This window comes from Diospyros lotus, chromosome 6, assembly GCF_014633365.1.
Source record: "Diospyros lotus cultivar Yz01 chromosome 6, ASM1463336v1, whole genome shotgun sequence".
In the NCBI taxonomy this organism is placed as follows: Eukaryota; Viridiplantae; Streptophyta; class Magnoliopsida; order Ericales; family Ebenaceae; genus Diospyros; species Diospyros lotus.
This window is the reverse complement of record NC_068343.1, coordinates 10,345,877-10,367,765: the sequence shown is the minus strand read 5'-3', so window position 1 is coordinate 10,367,765 and position 21,889 is coordinate 10,345,877. Positions and strand designations below refer to the sequence as shown.

Below are 21,889 nucleotides of genomic sequence, written 5' to 3'. Positions count from 1 at the left end.
AGAAACTTGATCGAGGTATTCTTTCTATCATTTTCTTCTCCTATTGTTTTCTAATCTTCGAATCTCATAGTATTAATATAAACTCAGGAGAGTCTCTCGTATTGATTTTTTCATTTTCATTCATCTTGATCTTTAATTCAGAGAATCACGAGAGCTTTTCTTCTCTCTTGATTGTGCCCTAGTTATTTTTGTTTGTGCCCTAGCCCACTGTTTCAATTTTTCCCTCCCCTACTGTTCTCACCGCAAGCAAGACGCCAGCCACTCTGAGAGCTTCTCAAAAGCATCAACTCTAATGGGAATCACCAGCAACCCTCTAGCGACTCTGGTCACTGATGGTGAGGAGTGTATGGGATAGGAAGAAAATGAAAGCAAAATGAAAAATTGTGAAATACTTCTTTTTCATTTTATTGAAAAGTTATCAAAAAATTTTACAATGAAAGCAAGCAACCAAACGCCAATTTCTGTTTTTAATTTGAAAACTGAACACAGAAACAGAAAACTAACCAGATGGACCCTTAGGAAGTTAACTTCTCATCTCAACCAAATACTGGACATGAATCACTTAAGCAATTACAAGAAAATATAAGATGCAACATTCTGAAAAACGGATTGTTCTAGCAAAACATGTAATACTTAAAGGGTAGCTATATATTTCTGACAACATACCTCCATTAGTACTGTACCAAGCTGTGGTTTGTACACGACTTTTTTTTGATACTTCAACTCATCTACAATATTAAACTGCTCAACTGGTTTGCCCCTCAGTATTATCTGGAAGTTTGTGAATTTTCTGAGGTATAAAATTGATGCATATGCCTAAAATGATAAGCATAAGTCAGACTCGGCAATTTCAAGTAAATAATATGGAAAGGGAAATCCTCCAAAATAAAATGAAGATTCAGGTGTCACCCGCAATGAATAGCGGATGCGATAGGAAATATGGGATTGCAATTCACGCGTTCTCTTGTTAGTTCTGGACATGGCCCCACTATTAGCTTCGTCTCTCAACCTTATATCCTATGACAAGAGGAAAACAAGACTACTTACCACCCAAAATAAAAGAGTCAGCTGTCATCAATATATAGACACCAGAAAATATAATTCAAACTAAAACAAAGAAACAGACAACCCACAAATATTAAAACTACTGTAAAGTGGAAAATACTGCTGCAACTTCTCATCCACACTGAAGTATGGGTGGCAAATAGGTATATGACCCATTAACACAACTCAAAACTGATACAGAATTAGCAGGTTTGGGATTGGGTTAAATGGGTCCATGTCAAAATCAAGTCAACCTGAAGTTCACACGGAACTAACCATGTCAAGTTCAGATTAACCTGTTTAACTAAAAAATAACATGAATATTATTAAATGAGTTTACACTGTCAAACATATAACTTCGACCTGCCTAATCCTTGTAACCCATATAATCAAATATTAGAACAATATAAAAACAAGCTTGCTGTTCTGCAAGCTATTGCAACTTGCACAATAGCAAGCAGAACAGCAACCTATTTTTTTCCTCATTGTTGTTATAATTTGAGAACAAATTTAATGTATTATTGTAACAAAAAAAATTATTATAAATTATTTTTGTTATTGGTCAGGGCTCAGGGGCGAGTCCAGGGATCTGCATTCCCTGTTGGGGCCGGGATGCGGTTCAAGATCTATCCATCGCCGGGGTACAGGGAATAGGGGTCAAGGATAGGGTGGGCAAAACCAACCGTGGCCTCAGCCCATTGCCAACCATAGTTTCCAAAACCATATCAAAACCCAGATCTAGGGTCAAAAAAAACAAATCTAGGTTTTGTTCTTCCAGATCTCCTTTTTGCATTGTTCCATTATTTATCATTTTGTTCTGAATGTTCCAGACAGCAACCCATGGCTTCTACAATGCATTAAAGGAAAATGTTAATCATAAATCCTGGGATTATATACCCCAAACATCCTTCAAAGCATTTTTATCAAGAAGTTGCTCTATTCCATTAAATAATGAACTATATTGGTTGTTCTTTTTCTTGAAACATTGTTATCTACTTCATATGCACTCTAAACTTCAACCCTTTCTCAGTGATTAGAAAAGTGAGGATTTATGTTTGTGGGTTCCTTCTGCTTGTCCTTTTCAATTTAACTTCTACACAGTATGTGCACAGTACTTTGTATTTTTCTTACTTTTTCCTTCATCTGGGATTTGTGTGCTAAGGAGTTGGATGTGACATTAGGCGGAGACAGAAAAACGAAGTTAGGGTGATATCAAAACATTCAAGCATCATCAATTGCACCTTGGGTCAGCAGCACAGCATTCACAATGCCAACTGACTTCTAGAAGTTACAATGACAATATAAATCCATGCAAAAGAAAAATGTGGCAAAATTTTATGCTGTATGCCATTCTTGATGAAAGCCCTAGCAAGGGAATGATGAGATAAAGACCTAACACCATCTTCATATGGAAAATTTCATGATATTAGACCTTATATGCAGCACATTATGGAAAGACTCAGAAAATATGAAGTTTATCTGCAGAGCCAGTTGTAGGAAAGATTATGAATCATAACAAGAGATTTAATTGGCATACCTCGTCATCATCATCAAAATTCAATTCGAATATGCCTTCATCATTTAGCCATAGATTGTATATTATTATTTTTGTTCCATGTGAACCTATGTCCTCAAACTAGAAAAAGGAAACAAAAACAGGTCAGGTGACATGAATGTATAACTGAACCATGAGAAAGCTAAATAAAAGAATTTTAAAGATGCATGTTAAAAAGCAGCAATCAGAAAACAGTCTATAGTTCAATACATGCCCTGCTGCCAGATATCTCATAGTAAAGGTGCCCAGATATGCATTTCAGACCACCCTCACTACCCTCCAACCATGGACACTTCAGGTGCTTTGTAGTGTTGGACAATTTTTCAGGCAAGAACATTTGTCAGTCCAGTTGCCCTGTTATTATCTTCTTCAATATTCTCAAAATCAAACACTTTTTTGGACACAAGGTCTGGACCACACATCTATTGCATGTATATGACACTCCTGGTTTTAGTACCAGTTTCAAGAATAAATTTACAAAGAATAATTGCAATAAACTCTAATACATCATAGATATGAACCTATTAATATCTCTTTTGAGCATTTTTATTTAGAAAACGTTGAAGCATCACATTTAGAAAATATTAGGCAGAATACTTCCACATCATTTGGGAACAGAGAGTTACTTGAACATATATTGAGATTTTTTTGATAAATAGCATATAATAAGACTCCTTATTACAAAATCTTTCCTGATATATAAATTGCATGGAGAAGACTCATGGCAAGAGACCAAATATTCCTCCTTTAAAATGATAATTGTATGACCTAGCAAAAAAAAAAAGATAATTGCATGTATTACAGTTGTTCAGTTTTGCCTTTTGTGTTTTTTTTTTTGTTCTCTTCTCTTCTTCTTCTTCTTCTTCTTCTTCTTCTTTTTTTATTTATAGATTCTTCTTCCTTGTGCGCAGTCTTCAGAGCGCTTGGCCCCATATATAATGGAAACATGTCTAGTAGCTATGAAATAGGGACACAGGAAGAAAATCTTCAATTTCCTCAAATGTTGTACACAGGTCAACGAAGTTGTTACCCATGAAAAACATGCAGCAGAGATGATAGCAATTTTTTTGTTTCAGTGTGCGTACATTTCCCAAAAAGTGTTGTTACTGCAGCTCTAGCTATCAAAACTACTTTGAAAACAGAGTTGGAGGTTTTTTTTTCCCCTAATTAGCAGGGGTGCAGAACTTTCGTGCTCACAGGTTCAAGCTATCCTTTCATGAACCATGAAACAATCTCACCAACGAACCAAGTATGAAATCTCATTATGCTCTTATGTAAACGGTAGTTTATCACCAAGTTATTCAATAAATTAAGCCACGTTACTATATAGTAGATGAAGTCTACAAACAAAACATCACAGAATCAAAAAAGTACAATTCTAGCTTAAAAACCTATGTTAGTACAAGATAAAGAGAATGAAATGTCTTGCCCAGAAAATTGCAAGCCACATGAGAGAGAGAGAGAGAGTGCTCTACCATGAAACATGAACTAGGGAAGAAGTGGAATAAGGAATTTTATGTAGGAAGTTAAGAATAGAATTATTGAGATAATGAGGGGCAAAGGCTCAAGTACACATTGTCCAAAAAGAAGGTTATGGTCAACACAGTTGATGAGAAAGTGTGAGAAAGACAGCTAGATTTGAATGAGTAATGTATATCTGTGTGTGTAAATTGAAAGAGTGAGACCATGTTCTACTTCAACAACTTATGAGAGTGGTGGGCGTTCGAGGCTATGTGCATGAGAGGATGCATAAAAGACTGTTAAAAAAGAGAACAAATGAGTCTCCTGGTTTCATAAAATTAATTAGCTGTGTTCAGTGTTTGATGTCTCCTGGAGATACGGATTTTAGTTTCTAGAAGCGAGAAAAATACATAAGGACCCATCTCCTTATTTTGAATATCATTTATCATACTCAAGTATACAAAGGGCCCATTTGCCTTTACAACATACTGATAGGAACCCGATTGAATTCCAAAAAAACAATCCACTATCAATAGTTCCAATTCTTTACAGCAGCAAAACAAGAATGAAATAGGGCATTCGAGAGGCCCTAACTCTCCCAAATCACTATCAAAATTCAGCTGCCTCACTCTCCCTCCTCCCTTCCTACTTATACCACTCCCGGACCCCACTCTAACTGAATTCCCCATTCACATGCTGATTATTCTCTCAGCAATGTGAATTACAACTCTACCCCTATGCACACATGCTGGTTGTTACACCTGCATGTGCGGACCACCCCCTACTCCCATCTTCATGCCTTCGACTGCTTGATGCGTCTTTGATAGGTTCGGTGCACCGGCAGCCTATCATTACTCCCCTCCCGGACTTTCACCTTGTCTTCAAGGTGAAAAGCTGGAAACTGTTGCTGAATCATGTTGTAGGGCTCCTAAGTTGCCTCTAATGGTGGTAAACCTTTCCACTAGATCAAAATATCCAGCCCTCGTAAGTTAGAACCCTTCCCAGGCCGAACTCCCAACACTGCCTCTAACTCAACCTTCAGTTCTAAGTCAGCTTGCAACTGGAGGGGAATTTGCGCCCTTGCACCCACCTCACCCTTGGCCTCTCTCAACTGGGACACATGGAAAACCAGGTGGACATGGCAGTGGGCTGGTAATTTAAGTTTATAAGCCATCAGTCCCACCCTCTGTTCAATTTCAAATGGCCCATAGTACCTAGGAGCCAGCTTCTCATTAGGGCGGGCAGCTAGGGACTTCCTTCTATACGGCCTTAGTTTCAAGTAGACAAAGTCACCAACCATAAACTGCACATCCCGTCTTCTCCGGTCACCCCCCCCCCCTTCATGATCGCTTGAGCGCGTACTAGCTAGTCTTTGAGCTCTTCCAATGCTAAATCTCGCTCCAACAATTGCTGTTCTACTGCAAATACCTACGTTGAGCCCTTGTCAAACCTGATCAAGGTTGGTGGTTCCCTCCCATAAACAGCTTGGAAGGGAGTAACCTTTGAAGCAGTGTGGTATGATGTGTTATACCACAATTCAGCCCATGGCAGCCACACATACCACCCCATAGGTCTTGCTGATGCAAAGCAGCGCAAGTAAGTCTCTAGGGTCCGGTTGAGGACCTCTATTTTCCCGTCCGTTTGCGGGTGGTAGACTGTACTACGATTGAGCTTAGTACCTTGAAGTCGAAACAACTCCTCCCAAAAACGGCTCATAAACACCTTGTCTCGATCCGAAACAATAGTCCGAGGCATACCGTGCAGCCGCACCACTTCTTTTACGAAAATACCAGCTACTACTCCTGTTGTAAATGGGTGTTTGAGACCAATAAAGTGGCCATATTTGCTGAGTCTATCTACAACCACAAGTATAGAATTCATATGGCCCGATCTCGGCAACCCCTCAATAAAATCCATAGCTATATCATCACAAATCTGGCCAGGAATCGGAAGAGGCTGTAAAAGACCCCCTGGCATTAAAGACTCATACTTATGTTGCTAGCAAATGTGACACTTTCCCACATGGTGGCGTATGTCCCGCTTCATACCCACCCAATAAACACTCGCAGCAATTCGTTTATGTGTCTTTAGGAACCCGAAATGACCTCTTACACTGCCATCATGACCCTCATGGAGCACCAAAGGAATTAGGGAAGAACCCTTAGGCAGGAACAGCCGCCCTTTATAAAGGAGCTGGTTACCCACCAGCTGAAAATCTGAGTTGTAAGCCAGATCCGCCCGTAACTTCCGTATGATGTCCTGTAAAGAAGCATCTTTCGCCACCTCTTGGACCAGCTGATAGAGTTGCACCACCTTTGGAATCGTTAGTGCGAATAGAGCTGCTGGTTGATTAATTCTCGAAAGGCCATCTACAGCCTTGTTTTCCAACCCCGGCCGGTAGTGTATCTCAAAATGAAAGCCCATCAGTTTCAGCATCCACTTTTGATAATCCGAGCTCACCATTCGCTGCTCAAACAAAAACTTTAAGCTTTTTTGGTCTGTTCTTACTATGAACTTCCTTCCCCAGAGATAATGTCTCCATTTCTGGACTGCAAACACCATGGCCATCAGCTCCCTTTCGTAAACCGATTTTTTCCTCTTTAAGAGCATGGCTGTAGTTAGAGATGGCAAACGGGCCGGGCCGGGCCAAATCGACCCGCTTAAAAACGAGCCAACAGATTGCTGGCCCTAGCCCGGCCCTACACGGGCCCGCCCAAATTTTTTTTTTTTTGTTTGATACCATTTTTGGTCATTTAGCCCACTTTGACTACATGGCCCACTTCCGTTTACCTACTTCCTTCTTTAGGCTTTAGGCTTTAGCTAGGCAAATAATTAACACAAAACTTAACTTACTTTTAAGCTTTAGCTAGGCAACAGAGGCAGGCGGCGTGAGCGAGAGAGGGCGAGGGGCGAGACTGAGAGCGAGGGGCGCGGGCGAGCGAGGGCGACTGAGGGGCGAGGGCGAGAGCGAGGGGCGAGGGCGAAGGCGAGACAGAGGGCGAGCGAGGGGCGCGGGCGAGGGCGAGAGCGAGGGGCGAGGGCGAGGGTGAGACAGAGGGCGAGAGAGAGGGGCGCGGGCGAGGGCGAGGGCTAGGGCGAGAGCGAGGGGCGCAGGCGAGGGCGAGCAAGGGCGAGAGCGAGGGGCGCGGGCGAGGGCGAGACAGAGGGCGAGCGAGGGCGAGAGAGAGGGGCGAGGGCGAGGGCGAGGGCAAGGGAGAGGGCGAGCGAGGGCGAGAGCGAGGGGCGCGGGCGAGGGCAAGACGAGGGCGACGGCGAGTGAGGGCGAGAGCGAGGGGCGCGAGCGAGGGCGAGGTGAGGGCGAGGGCGAGACGAGGGCGAGGGCGACAGAGGGCGAGGGCGAGGCAGAGGGTAAGGGCGTGGGCGAGAGGCGAGGCTGAGGGGGGGGGGTTTTGTGGCCGATTAGCGGGCCAAGCGGGCCGGGCCAAATCGGCCCGGCCTTAAATGGGCCAGCAAAATGCTGGCCCTAGCCCGATCCCGGGCCGAGCCCATTTTGCCATCTCTAGCTGTAGTACGCAATCGGTCTAAGATTCTACATCAACACCGCCCCTAACCCATGCCCTGAAGCATCGGACTCAATTATGAAGGGTTGATCGAAGTCCGGAAGTGCAAGAACTGGCAGCGACACCATTGCTGTTTTGGGTTGCTGGAATGCTCGTTCAGCCTCTCCATCCCAACGAAAATTGTTCTTCTTTAATTTCTCGGTGAGGGGCCAAGCCAACTTGCCATAATCCTTTACAAACCTCCTATAGTAACCCGTAAGACCAAGGAATCCCCGCAATTCCTTCAAGGTAGTAGGTGCAGGCCAGTCCAACATGGCTTGCACCTTGCAACGATCAGCCGACACGCCTTGCTGGGAGATGATATGGCCCAGATATTCGACCTCCAACTGCCCAAAGGAACATTTCTTCTTGTTCGCATACAACTGATTTGCAGCCAGCACCTTCAGCACACAACGCAAGTGCTGCAAATGTTGGTCAAAATTTTGGCTATAAATTAAAATATCATCAAAAAATACCAGCACAAACCGACGCAAATACTCCCTGAATACATCATTCATTAAAGATTGGAAGGTGGCCAGGGCATTCGTCAATCCGAAAGGCATGACGAGAAATTCATAGTGGCCCTCATGTGTTCGAAATGTGGTCTTTGGTTCGTCTCCAGCCTTGACTCGAATCTGGTGGTAACCAGATTTGAGATCCAATTTTGAAAAAACCTTCGCGCCATGTAGTTCATCCAGCAATTCATCGATGACTGGAATTGAAAACTTGTCCGGAACTGTTACCTTGTTGAGAGCCCGGTAATCTACACAAAACCTCCATCCCCCATCCTTCTTTTTAACAAGCAACACCAGGCTAGAAAAAGGGCTAACACTTGGTTTAATAATACCAGCTGCCAACATCTCGCGTACCATCTTTTCAATCTCATTCTTTTGAAGATACGGGTAACGATAAGGTCGAACACTAACCGGGGAAGTGTCGGGTAGGAGATTGATGGCATGATCTTTATTTCTGGTAGGTGGCAGTCCCTCCGGGTTGGAAAAAACTCCTCCAAACTCAACCAATAATTCCTCCAAGCTTCGGGGCAGTCCCACCTGCAGTTCATTGCATTCGGTAGCCACCTCTCCAATTTCCAACAGCACTCCCTCCCCATTCTCTTTAAATGCCTTCATCATAGCTTTTAGGGAGACTAATGTCTTACTTAAGCTAGGATCACCCTGCAATGTCACTGCCATTCCCCCCACTGGAAACTTCATGGTCAGATTCCTCCAATCCACACTCATCTTCGCCACCGAAGCCAGCCACTTCATGCCAAGAATGACATCAGAACTTCCTAACTCAAGGGGAAGAAAATCTTCCACTATCTGTAGGTTATCCAGTGTCAGTTTCACCCCCTTGCACACTCCTGCTCCCTGTACAGCCAACCCAGTTCCCATTATCACCCCATACCCAGTCGTCTCTGTCCTCGGCAAACTCAAGCGTTGCACCAATTCGGATGTGATGAAGTTGTGAGTTGCACCGCCATCCACCAGAACGACCACTGGCTGCCCTTCTATGAGTCCCCTTAGCTTCATCGTTTGAGGTGTAGTTAATCCCACCACCGAATTCATGGATAATTCAATCACCTCTCCCCCATATTCCAACCCTTTATTGCCCCCCTGCACTTCTTCTTCTTCTGCCGCAGCCTCGCCTATTTCTTCGTCATAGATCATCAACACTTGAAGCTCTTTGTTCTTGCACCTATGGCCAATTGAGTATTTCTCATCGCAGCGGAAGCAAAGGCCCTTCTCCCGCCTTGCCTTCCACTCAGCCTCACTAAGCTTCTTGAAAGGAAAGTTGCCCCCATTACCAACAGGGTGAATCCTAAGGCCTGGTTGATTTACAGACTTTTGGGAGGAACCCAAACTTTTCGCTAGAACCGGTGACAGCCGACATGCGATCGCGGTTGCTGTGGAATACCCGCTCCTGGTTGGTCTGGTTGCCCAATGGCAATTCTGAAGAGCTACGTTCTTATCCTCAATGTTCTGGGCCACGACCATAATTCGATCGAGCCCCCGCGGCTGTAACACCCTGATCTCAGCTCTTATCTCTGGGGTGAGGCCGTTGAGGAATTGGCCTTCCAAAAATGCCTCAGGAACCTCAGGCACTGCCGCGGCCATGGTCTCAAACTTCAAGCGATACTCCTTCACCGACCCCTCCTGAGTGGGGCGAAACCGGCCCAGAATTCCTTGCTTCAGGCCTTCCCAATTCCGAATTCCTCTTCGCCTTGTCTCCCATTGGAACCAAGACAGTGCTGTTGCTTCGAAACACAGGGCTACAAATTCTATCTTCTCCTCGTCCGTTAGTTGGTTGACAGCAAAATACCTTTCAGCTCGAAAGATCCACTCATCCGGATTTTCTCCTTCGAAAATGGGCATCTCCAATCGTCTTCCACGTAAGTCCGACCGGTACCCACCCCCGATACCCCCCTCTGAGTCGCAACCCCCCACCACCCCAGGAGTTACTTCGGAATCCATGGTGAATTCCGAAGGTCCTTCTCGCTCCTTGGACTTGTTCTTTCTCTCCCGCTCCAGTTCATCCCACTTCGTTCGCATGAAAGCGAACTGTTCAAGCATCACCGCTACATTGCGCTCCACTGTCTGGACGTTCCCTCTAATGTCGTCGACTCCCCTTTGTACGCCTTCCATCTTCGACTCCAACTCACCCACTCTCTCCGTCAAATTCACCATCAGGTTCGGAATGGCTCTGATACCAAATTGATAGGAACCCGATTGAATTCCAAAAAAACAATACACTATCAATAGTTCCAATTCTTTACAGTAGCAAAACAAGAATGAAATAGGGCATTCGAGAGGCCCTAACTCTCCCAAATCACTATCAAAATTCAGCTGCCTCACTCTCCCTCCTCCCTTCCTACTTATACCACTCCCGGACCCCACTCTAACTGAATTCCCCATTCACATGCTGATTATTCCCTCAGCAATGTGAATTACAACTCTACCCCCATGCGCACATGCTGGTTGTTACACCTGCATGTGCGGACCGCCCCCTACTCCCATCTTCATGCCTTCGGCTGCTTGATGCGTCTTTGATAGGTTCGGTGCACCGGCGGCCTATCACATACACAACCAACTGTTAAGGGTTTCTAAATCTAAGGACCAATGATCCCGTCCCTCCACTCCCAAAGTTGAACAACAAAGGAAGTATCTTAAAACAAGGAAGCAAAATAACCAAAGAAACAGATAAAGATAAATAGATAACCAGGCAAACAACAAGGGAGAAAAATAAGTGAAAATGAAGATAGGAAAGAATAACAATAGCAAAAAGGAGAAATATAGAGAAAGGCAACAGAGAACCAAAACAATAAAGGAGGTACAGATATTATAAGACAAGGACATATGGCATAAGTTGTCCATGAATCATGGGCGGACAAGAATGTAGGCTTCTCTTGTTTAAGCATGACATGATAGAAAGGTAGATGCACGTGTACACTTAAATATACATGCAAGAAAGGTAGGTGCACATGTACACTAGAGTACACATGCAAGAACTGCCAGTTTAGGACACCCCCACGTCATCATCATTAACAGCACCATAAGCATTAAAAAACAGTCAGCATAAAATGAAAAGGAAATACAGTATATAAAATCTCTGTAACTATCAAAAACTATTTCTCCCCAAATTATTTCTTTCATCCTTTGGAATCTTATATAGGATTATGCACCATGAGGCACTTTAAATCATGCCCTCCTATTAACTTTGCAGAAAACAGAATGCAGACCAAAATTAGCTCCTTTTGCCATATTTGGTGGAGATTGTGAAACCTAGTTGTTAGTACAAATAGCAAAAATATAAAGTTCCATGAGCACTAAGAAGAAACCAAGCACAAAACCATCTAAGGCATTATTTCAAACAAAAGACATAAAGCTACAAAATCAACCCAGTAAAATGTCAAATGAACCTGAAGCATAAGCTCATCTTTTGATGCAAAGGGAGACCATTCAAGAATGGTTTTCAAGTTAGTAGACCAATCATCTTGAGAGCTGTATATTATTGGTTCTGCCCAATGAGTAGAGATGTCAAAGTCAACCTGCAACATAATTGAATCAAAAGAAGATAAGTAACAATAAAACAAAGATCAAACAAAATAACAAGAAGAACGGAGTGACAAGATTTAGAAATGGATAGGTCACCATTGGAACCATGACATCATCCTGCCCAGTTTTCCTCAAAAAAGTATAAGACAGAAGACCGGCACTTTGGGTTTCTTTGCTGAAAAACAATATTGTCAATAGAATGTCAAGAGTATATTCTGTTAACAAAAAAGAAAAAGAAAAAACAGAATATCAAGAGTACATTAAGACTTACTGAATAAGGTCTTGCTAGTAGAAACATGATTTATGTCCACACAAAGTATGCAACGGTATGAATTAGACCATATAAATTAACAAAACATTGAGTGTACCCACAGAAAATCATGCATATCAGGTAAGATGGCACAAAAACTCAATAGCATCTAAAGATAAGAATTTTAAGGTTACCTTGTTACCTTCATTCTAGTCCTGAAATATAAATTCCAGTTGCATATTACACAATAAAAATTTATTAACTAATATGATGATGGAAATTACTACACAATTATATAATCACCTTACAGTGGAACTGACAACCAGAGATATAGTTTATAACCATAAAATTATGCCAAATATGAATTAGACCATGTATTAACAGCGCAAGGACCACAAATGATGAAGATGAAGTTCTAATCATGTTAGGATGTTATTTATTTATAACTTCAGAGAAATTATAATAAACTTGAATTATGTAGAACACTTTAAAATCCAAAAGTTTTTAATTAAGTAGGCTGAAAACTGAGTATGTGGAATGTAAAGTCAGTAGAAGTGCAGATGATGATATTGTGAGACTTGCAGATCAAGTTATCTCAAAAAAATATAAATCTCTGACATATTGGACCAATTGTTCAAAAAGAAGGGGAGATCTTGGAGGATTTTACTCATGGAATCAAGGCCAGATGGTTACATGAAGAAGTGTGCCCAACATATTATGCAATTGTAAAATCCCTTTAAACTAAAAGGAAAGTTTTATTAGACGACTATAAGACTATTTTTGTTGTATGGCTCAAAATGTTAGACATTTCAGCACCACGTATAAAATATAAGTGTAACTGAGATGAAAATGTTACATTGGATGTGTTGTTATACAAGAAAAGGCAAAATAAGGAACAAGATCATACGTAATGAGGTTGGTGTAATGCCTACTGAAGATAAGATGTGGGAGTCATGGTTAAGAAGATTTAAACATGTAAAAGGAAGAACAATAGACGCAGATATGAACTTAGTGGACAAAATAGAGGAAGTCTATAGCAAAAGAGGAGAAGACCAAAATAAATAAATAACTTGATGGGAAACCATTAACCATGACACAAAATATAATAGCATTATAATGGATATGGCCATAGATGGAGATGGCTAACAGTCGAGAATTCAAATAGTAGCAAACTTATTGAATACATATACTGCGTTTCCCTCCCCTCCTCTACCCCAGTTTCTTCTTTTTTCTCCATCTTTCTTGGTCCTTGGTCAAATTTAGTATTAGGGGTGTGCAAAAGTTCGATTTAACTAAAATAACCAAACCAAACTAACTGAAATTGCCAGTTCGGTTCAGTTTCAGCTAATAGTCAGTTCGGTTTGGTTATCAAATTTGGCAATTCTGGTTATTTCGGTTTGGTTCGGTTTTTGCATTGGAAAAAAAATCAAAATAACCGAACCAACCAAAATTTTCAATTTTTTCGGTTTTTTGGGTATTTTCTAGTTTGTTCGGGTTTTTTTGGTTTTTTCAGTCGATTTGGTTTTTTCTTATTTGTTTGGTGAAGGAATTCACTGAACTCTCATTCAATCAGTACATACTTACAGTTATATTTAAGGTGAGTCTTATCACCTTCATAAGGAAACATTCAATCTAACTTCTAAGGAAATTATCAATCTATCCATTAAGGAAACTAACTATTATAGAATCATAAACAATTAGGAAATTAACTGAATGTACAGTCTATATCTACATTAGGAAACATAATCTTCTGCATTCCTTAGTGAGTCAATCAGCCAAGTAAGCCTTCTATTTCCCTTTATTCCAACACTCTCCCTCAAGCTAGTGAGTGGATATCCTCCATTCCCAACTTGCCAATAATCTCTTGAAATCTAGAAGTGGATAATCCTTTGGTTAGAACATCAACTAATTGGTTTTTTTTTTCTGTCACATGAGGGATAGTAATGAGTCCACTGTCAATTTTCTCTTTGATAAAATGTTTGCCCACTTCTACATGTTTCATTCGATCATGTTGTACTAGGTTATGTACTATATTGATGGTTGATTTATTATCATAGTATAGATTCATCGATCCACTCTCAATCCTTAAATCCTTTAGAATTATATTGATCCATAAAAGCTCACAAACACCTAGAGCCATAGCACGAAATTCTACTTCTGCACTTAGCCTAGCTACCACATTTTGCTTTTTGCTTCTCCACATAACCAAATTACCTCCTATGAACGTGCAGTAGTCTGTAGTTAACCTCTTGTCTATGAGAGACCTTGCATAGTCAGCATCAGTGTATCAGTTTACCATCAGATTACTACCTTTCCTGAACAAAAGTCCTTTTCCTGGAGAAGCCTGCAAGTACCTGAGAATTCTTTGATCTGCTTGTAGATGCTCCTCCTTAGGATCATACACGAACTAACTAACTACTCCCACAGCATAAGCAATGGCGGGTCTAGTGTGTAAGAGATAAATCAATCTTCCTACTAACCTCTGGTAAAGCCCTTTATCAATGATTATTCCCTCCTTGTTGTCTTGGCTCATTCTATGATTCGGATCAATAGGTCCACTGGTTTACATCCATGGGTACATGTTTCCTTAAGCAGGTCAAGAATGTACTTTTGTTAGCATATAAATATCCCTTGTCTTGAATATGCTACTTCAATTCCAAAGAAGTATTTCAGTTTCCTCAGCTCTTTCATTTCAAATTCTCGAGCCAATAACTATAATATCAGCCTCAGTTCTTTCATTTCAAGCAAGTGTGTTTTCAGCCTCAATTTTTCTTCTTCATCACTCCCAATAACTATAATATCATCAACATATACCAATAGAACTGTAATCTTGTCCTTACCTGAGTATTTCACAAATAAAGTGTGATCACTATGACTTTGCTTGTACCCGGACTGTATCATAGCCTTAGTCAATCTCCCAAACCAAGTTCGTAGAGATTGTTTTAGCCCATACAAGGCTTTCTTCAGTCTGCATACCTTATCAGGATAATATTTGTCATCAAAGCCCAATGGTGGCACCATGTACACCTCATCTTCCAAGTCTCCATAGAGGAATGCATTTTTTACATCATACTATTGAATTTCCCAACCAAAATGAATAGCTAGAGATAATAAGAGTCTCACCGTGTTCATCTTTGCCACCAGTGCAAAGGTCTCTTGGTAATCCACCCCATAGGTTTGTGTGTAACCCTTTGCAACTAGCCTTGTTTTATACCACTCAATAGTCTCATCTACCTTAAATTTAATAGTGTAGACCCATTTGCAGCCCACTGCTTTCTTTTCCTTAGGGCACACCACCATCTCCCATGTTTCATTTTTCTCCAAAGCTCTCATTTCCTCCTCTACGACATATGTCCAGTTCTTGTCCCTTAAAACATCATATACGATTTTGGGTATTTGGGTTGAGTTCAAGGTGGAAAGAAAGCTTTTGTGCTAGGAGGATAGTCTATGTGAAGAGATGAAATGGGCTATAGGATGTTGTCCCTTTTCTCCAAGCAATAGGGAGATAGAGATCACAATTTGAGTCAGTATCACAAACAGTAGGGTTGGCAGTTTCAGAATTGAACAAGTTCAAAGTGTTTGCATTACTTAGACTTGGAGTTGATTCTTGGACTTGCTTGAGCGACTGTGAGGGTTGTACTTTCCTTGAATACTGCTTCAATGTCTTTAAAGGGTTATGGATTTGCACCTATTCATGGACATTGGCAATGTCAGTGGCAGGTTCAAGAACATTGGTAGTGTCATTGGCAAGTTCAATGGCATTGGTATGGTCAAGAACATTTGTAGTGTCATTGGCAAGTTCAAAGAGCTTTGCAGTGTCATTGGCAGATTTAATGATGTCAGTGTCACCTGCTGTAACACTCTTTAGGACAGCGACATTTGTCATTTCTGCAGAGGTATCTATCATTTTTGCAACCTGGTCCATTGTTTCTGGTGTGATAACACTGGGAAAGGGTTGAGATGATGATGGTTTATCAAAAAGGTTTGCATTGAGGTCATTTAGTTCTAGAAAAGGGATGGAACCTAAGCACACATCTTCGTTTTTGGATTGCTCCCCCTGAAGAAAGGTTGGGACTCATGAAAGGTGACATCAAGAGAGACATAGGTGCGGCAACTAGAAGGATCATAACATTTGTAACCCTTTTTGGTAGAAGAATAACCAACAAAGATGCACTTTTGTGCCCAAGGATCCAATTTAGATCTGTGATTTTTGTGAATATGCACAAAAGCAAGACAACCAAGTACTTTTCGAGACAGATTTCTAGTAGACACAAGGTCTGGAAAATGGTTGGACAGAGTATGTATGAGACTATGATTAGCTAGGACTTTAGAAGGAAGACGATTTATGAGATAAGTAGCTATTAGAACTGCTTTCCCCCATAGGAATTTTGGAGCATTGGGCTGAAAAAGAAGAGCTCGAGTGACTTCTAAGAGATGAAGATTTTTCTGTTCTATCACCCCCATTTTGCTATGGGGTTTTAACACGAGAAAATTCATGCACAATACCCTCCTTGATAAAAAAGGAAGAGAGAGTTTGATTGAAATAATCCAGGGCATTATCTGAGCAAAACCTTCTTATTCTTGCTCCAAATTGAGTAAAAATCATTTTGTGAAATTGAGGAAGCAGTGAACTAACCTCAAATTTATCTTTCATCAAAAACAACCAAGTAGTTCTATTGCAGTCGTCAATAAAAGTAACAAGCCACCTAGCCCCATGAATATCATAAATCTTTACATGTCTCCAAATATCAGAATGTATCAAAATCAAAGGCTGACTGCATTTCATTAAATTGATAAGAAAATAGGTACAGCAGTGTTTAGCAAATTGACACACTTCACATTGAAAATCTGACATAACTAGACCACGAAACAATAACAGATACATATGTTTTAAGAGAAGGAAAGGTGGATGACCAAGATGAAAATGGTGTGCCCAGATCATTTGTTTATTAGTTGTGGCTACAAAGGCTTGGGAGAAAGGAGACCCGGTTCCCTTTATTTGACCATTGTCCAAATTCTCAAGGTAGTACAACCCGTCACACTTTCTAACAAATCCAATCATCTTCCCTGAGACTAAATCCTGAAACACACAATGAGAATCAAAGAATGTTAGTTTGCAATGAAGGTCTTTAGTAATTTTCAGGACATATAAGATTAGTTGAAAGGTGAGGGATATAAGAGATATGGAAGGGGTAAGATGTAAACTTCCTTGTCCAGCAATGTCAGTAGGAGAGCCATCAGCTATGGTAATTTTCTGGTGTCCTTGGGTGGTTTATATGAATCAAAGAGAGAGATATCATAAGTCATATGATCAATAACCCCGGAATCTACAACCCATCTACCTATTTTTGTATGTGATGCTTTAAAAGAATCAGTCATAAGACACACACCACTTTTGAAAAGGGAAAAAAAAAAGTTGTAGATTTGTCAAAAGACTCAAGGAGGTGTCTCAATCTTTTAATATCTTCTTTGTTGAATTCTATAGATTCCTCCTTGTCTGGCTATGGAGTGTCAATTAGTGATTGCTCTTTGCTAGCCACATTAGCTCGGCTGCTTCCTTGGCCCTTGAATCCTCCTGTTTGTGCCAAAACTTGGGCCTTCCCATGTAGCTTAAAGCAGTTTTCATGAGTGTGGTGAGGTTTGTTGCAGTAGATGCACCGCAGTCCATCTTTGTTGGATTATTTTCTTGCTTTTGTTGGCCTCCAATTTCCTTTATTCCCTCCATCACCCAGTCGACAAATGACCATTGTTGCAGCCTCTTGTGTACGAGGTTCTAGCATAACCCCTTGTCAACTCTCTTCAGCACGAACAATTGAAAAACATTCACGAAGAGTTGGTATAAGAACCTTACCAAGGATTTGAACTCTGATTTGATCATACTCAGGATTCAATTCTTCAAGGAATTCAAAGACTCAATCATTCTCCAGCAACCCTTGAACCACTTGAATATCATGGCTGCATTCCAATTTCAGATCTCAGCTATGGTCGATTTCAAGCCAAAATCCATTCATCTAATTGTAATATTCAGTGACAGACATGCCCCCTTGTTTGGTAGAACGAACTTGTTGTTTCAGCTCATAGATCAATGTTGCTTCCTTCTTTTTGGCGTAAATCTGCTACAGATTCTCCCATATTTCTTTTGCAGTGGAAAGAAACATCAAGTTTTTACCAATCTCTAGTTTCATGGAATTCCATAACAAGGACATAATCACTGAATCTTCTTCATCCCATGACTTGAATCCTTGATTTGTTTCTTTTGGGTTGGGGTCGGTAAGATGGCCTATCTATCGTCTTCCTTTGAGAAAAGTCCGAACTACCTAACTCCACTGCAAGTAGTTAGTTCCATCAAGCTGATAAAATGGATTTATGCTCTGGAAATCACTTCCAGTTCCTGCTGCAGTGATAGTCGTAGGTGCAGCCAATATCTCCCCCATAGCGATTGAGATAGAATCTTGAGAAGTGGTTGATGTGTTGTGATGGGAAAAAACGTAGAATGATTAGGAAAGGCTACGATAAAGGCAGAACAGCAAGGTGGCAATAAAGGCCAGGGAATGGCAATGAAGGCTGGAGAAAGAAAGGCAGCTGGAAATGAGAGAAGCAATAAAGGCCAGAAAGAATGCCCTAGAAAGATGGCTCTGATACCATGAAGGAATTCGCTAAATTCTCATTCAATCAGCACATATTTATAGTTATATTTAAGGAGAGTCTTATTTCCTTCATAAGGAAACATTCAACCTAACTTCTAAGGAAACTATCAATCCATCCTATAAGGAAACTAACTATTACAGAATAATAACAATTAGGAAACTAACTAACTGTAAATTTTATATCTACATTTAGAAACATAATCTTCTGCATTCCTTGGTGAGCCAACCAACCAAGTAAGCCTTCTATTTCCCTGTATTCCAACATTCGGTTTTTCAGTTTTCAGTTTGTTCGATTTTTTGGTTTGTTCAGTTGGTTCGGTTTGATTTTTTACACAACTTCAGTCTATTCAGTTTTAGCATTTCGATCAGTTCAATAACCGAACAAACCAAATGCTCACCCCTATCTATTTAGTATCAAAGCTTTATTTCATTCCAATTTTACCATCTGTGCCTTTTTATTTACTAGCAATCACCAATAGATAAACTTGCTACAACCATTTTCATCCTCCACACCAGCTATATTCAACATCAATATTACTATTCTTTATCAGTTATTCTGCCACTGGACTATGTACCATCAACAGCTACTGTCCACAAATTGAGGTCAGCAACACATCATCATACCTTTTAGAAAGTTGATTGTAGGGCCTTGTAAAGCATGTTTTTTGCAATTTGGTGTCATTGTAATGAAGCTACTGAGACTTCAGAATATCTGTAGTGTTATCATGGCAGAGACACCAAGGCTATGCCAATTTTTGAAGACAATATTCATTTCTTTTAACTAGATAGTTCAGGTAGGAGACCTGATTTACTCTCCAGAGGAGAGTTCTCCTTAGTCAAGGAGAACAACAAAAATGAAAAATTGTGATTATTTCAGAATTTGATATGTTTGGGAACTTTCAATGATTAGGAATGTAATGTTTTTCTTTTTATTTTAATTTGAATTCTTAGTTTAATAAGATTACACAAGCATTTTAATAACTCAAATTTGATTTTTTATTTTTGATTATTGAACAAAAATATTGTGATTATTTTTCTACCCCCCACCCCCCTCTCTTCACCAGTTTCTTCTTCTTTCTCTATCTTCATCACAGACCTGCAGGAAAGAATGCCCATTCTAGTAAGATGGGCATCAGAATCCATCTATAGTAACAAATTGATTATGCTAGCTTGAAGTCTTCACCCTACTCCTGAAGTAGAAAATAATATAATAATATCTATATTATATTACTATAATATTGGTAACCCCACAAAAATTACACAGCAGAGCAAGATGGTTAACCTATGAATTACAAATTGAGCTACATATTCTTTTAACTCCAATTTTATTCTATTTGTTTGTTTCCATTTCTTTTTATATAATTGTTCATCTTCAGAGAAAATAAAAAATGTTTGGAAATGAAAATTATGAATGCTGGAAAAGAATGTTTAGGAATTGAATGTTTAGATTGCCAAGCCTCTGGATTATTTGGCCATAACCATTCTTTATGATTCAACAGAAGTTTAAAATAAAAAAAGAAATATAATAAAAATAAAAAATAAATATCTTCAACGAGGTTGATTCTGGTTAACTGTGATTTATGGACTGTTCACTGATCATGTCATTGCTCAAGGCTTAGGATTCAAATGAATTTTTAGAAAAATAATAATAACAAAAATAATATTAATGAACAGAAATATATAAAAAATAAAAGAATCATGAGTCTAAATGTAACATCCCGTTCGAGCGATAGGAAGGATCGGAACAACTTACCCTAATGGGCCTACACGAACTTCCCAGGGGGGTCACCCATCCTTGGATTGCCCCAGGTCAAGCACGCTTAACTTGGGAGTTCTTTGCCAACATTCAGCCCAAAAGGTATCCAGCTGGTGTTATTTCCTTTCTTACACTATCCTCGATATATTCTAACTTCTCTGGGCCCTCGGGGTATTACATTCTCCCCCCCTTAAGCACATGACGTCCCCGTCATGCGACCTTACAACTGGTCCCAGACCTTCTCCCCTTGGGGGCTGCCATCCTAGAAGCCTACCAGAAGCCGCTCCTTGTACAGGCCCTCGAGCCCCGGCGCCACTCCCCGCCCTCATCGGACCGCTTTCGCCAAGGGTCGGCTCTGATACCATTTGTAACATCCCGCTCGAGCGATAGGAAGAACCGGAACAACTTACCCTGATGGGCCTACACGAACTTCCCAGGGGGGTCACCCATCCTTGGATTGCCCCAGGTCAAGCACGCTTAACTTGGGAGTTCTTTGCCAACATTCAGCCCAAAAGGTATCCAGCTGGTGTTATTTCCTTTCTTACACTATCCTCGATATATTCTAACTTCTCTGGGCCCTCGGGGTATTACACTAAATCCTAGACTTTGGGTCATGACAAAAGGACTAGAGAAAAACCAAATGTAGAGGAGGGAAATTTTTCTTAGGCCCTGAGCAATTAGGACAAAAGCTTTTTTTTTGGGGTCGAATTGTTGGCTTTGGAAGGTAAATTGGCTTAATTCGCAACAAGAAGGGTCACGACCAAGATGGATACAGCAAGAGAAAGGAACAAATGTTCTGAACTACTTCAGTATACTTCCAAAAACCATTTAACTAGGGGACCATTCTTTATCAAATGTGAACGAATCAAATTTGGTAATGCATGCATGAGTAAGATAAGCATTAAAAGCACCTTCAACATCTACATAATCCAAAACAATGAGAAAAGCACCAAAGGAACTTCTGAGAACTTCTACATTCCATTGAGTAAAAAAACTCTCATAACCAAAAGAAAAAAAAAAGAGTTCAAGAAAAATCAATGCAATAATTTGAACTCAACTTCAGGGAGAGAGATTTTTTGCATCAAAAAATACTCTAGAAAACAAAACAGAAAAAAAAAACAAAAACAAAACAAAGACAGCAAATAGAAGAAAATTACCCTCCCCTGGCTGCACGACTGAGAACAATTACATCAGCTCCAAGTCGCATGGTACTTGTCTTGAATCCATTACCATCTGAAATCAGACATGCCCTTTGGATGTCAAGAAACATGTTGGAAATAAAACAAAGATATTGGGATTATTACCTTTACTTTATTGTATATTAGATGTATATATTGCAAATATGATGCATATCTTGAAGATATTGTTAAAATGTTATCTAGAGTATAGGCTAAGAAGAACAGTGAAAGCAGTGTTTTTTTAAGGCAAATGAAGTATTAAATAGAAGTTGCAACCCAAACTGTAATTAGTGATAGTTTGGGGGGGGGGGGGGGGTAAACTATAAATATTTTAAAGTTTTCATTGGGATATCCACCCACTATTATAAATAGAGGGCAAGGGT

The 21,889-nt window shown here is 40.4% G+C and overlaps 1 protein-coding gene across 1 annotated transcript in view; it reads right to left on the bottom strand.

The window, feature by feature from the left end:
- Positions 1-21,889, bottom strand: part of LOC127804104 (protein MICRORCHIDIA 1-like) — an 86,650-nt gene that overhangs the window by 46,512 nt on the left and 18,249 nt on the right. Inside the window, exons 7-12 of the mRNA XM_052340836.1 lie at positions 21,486-21,561; positions 11,772-11,850; positions 11,540-11,668; positions 2,582-2,680; positions 910-1,017; positions 667-816 (exon numbers count right to left, since the gene is read on the bottom strand). Of these exons, the coding sequence (XP_052196796.1) occupies positions 667-816; positions 910-1,017; positions 2,582-2,680; positions 11,540-11,668; positions 11,772-11,850; positions 21,486-21,561 (641 nt within the window). The remainder of the gene's footprint in view (positions 1-666; positions 817-909; positions 1,018-2,581; positions 2,681-11,539; positions 11,669-11,771; positions 11,851-21,485; positions 21,562-21,889) is intronic.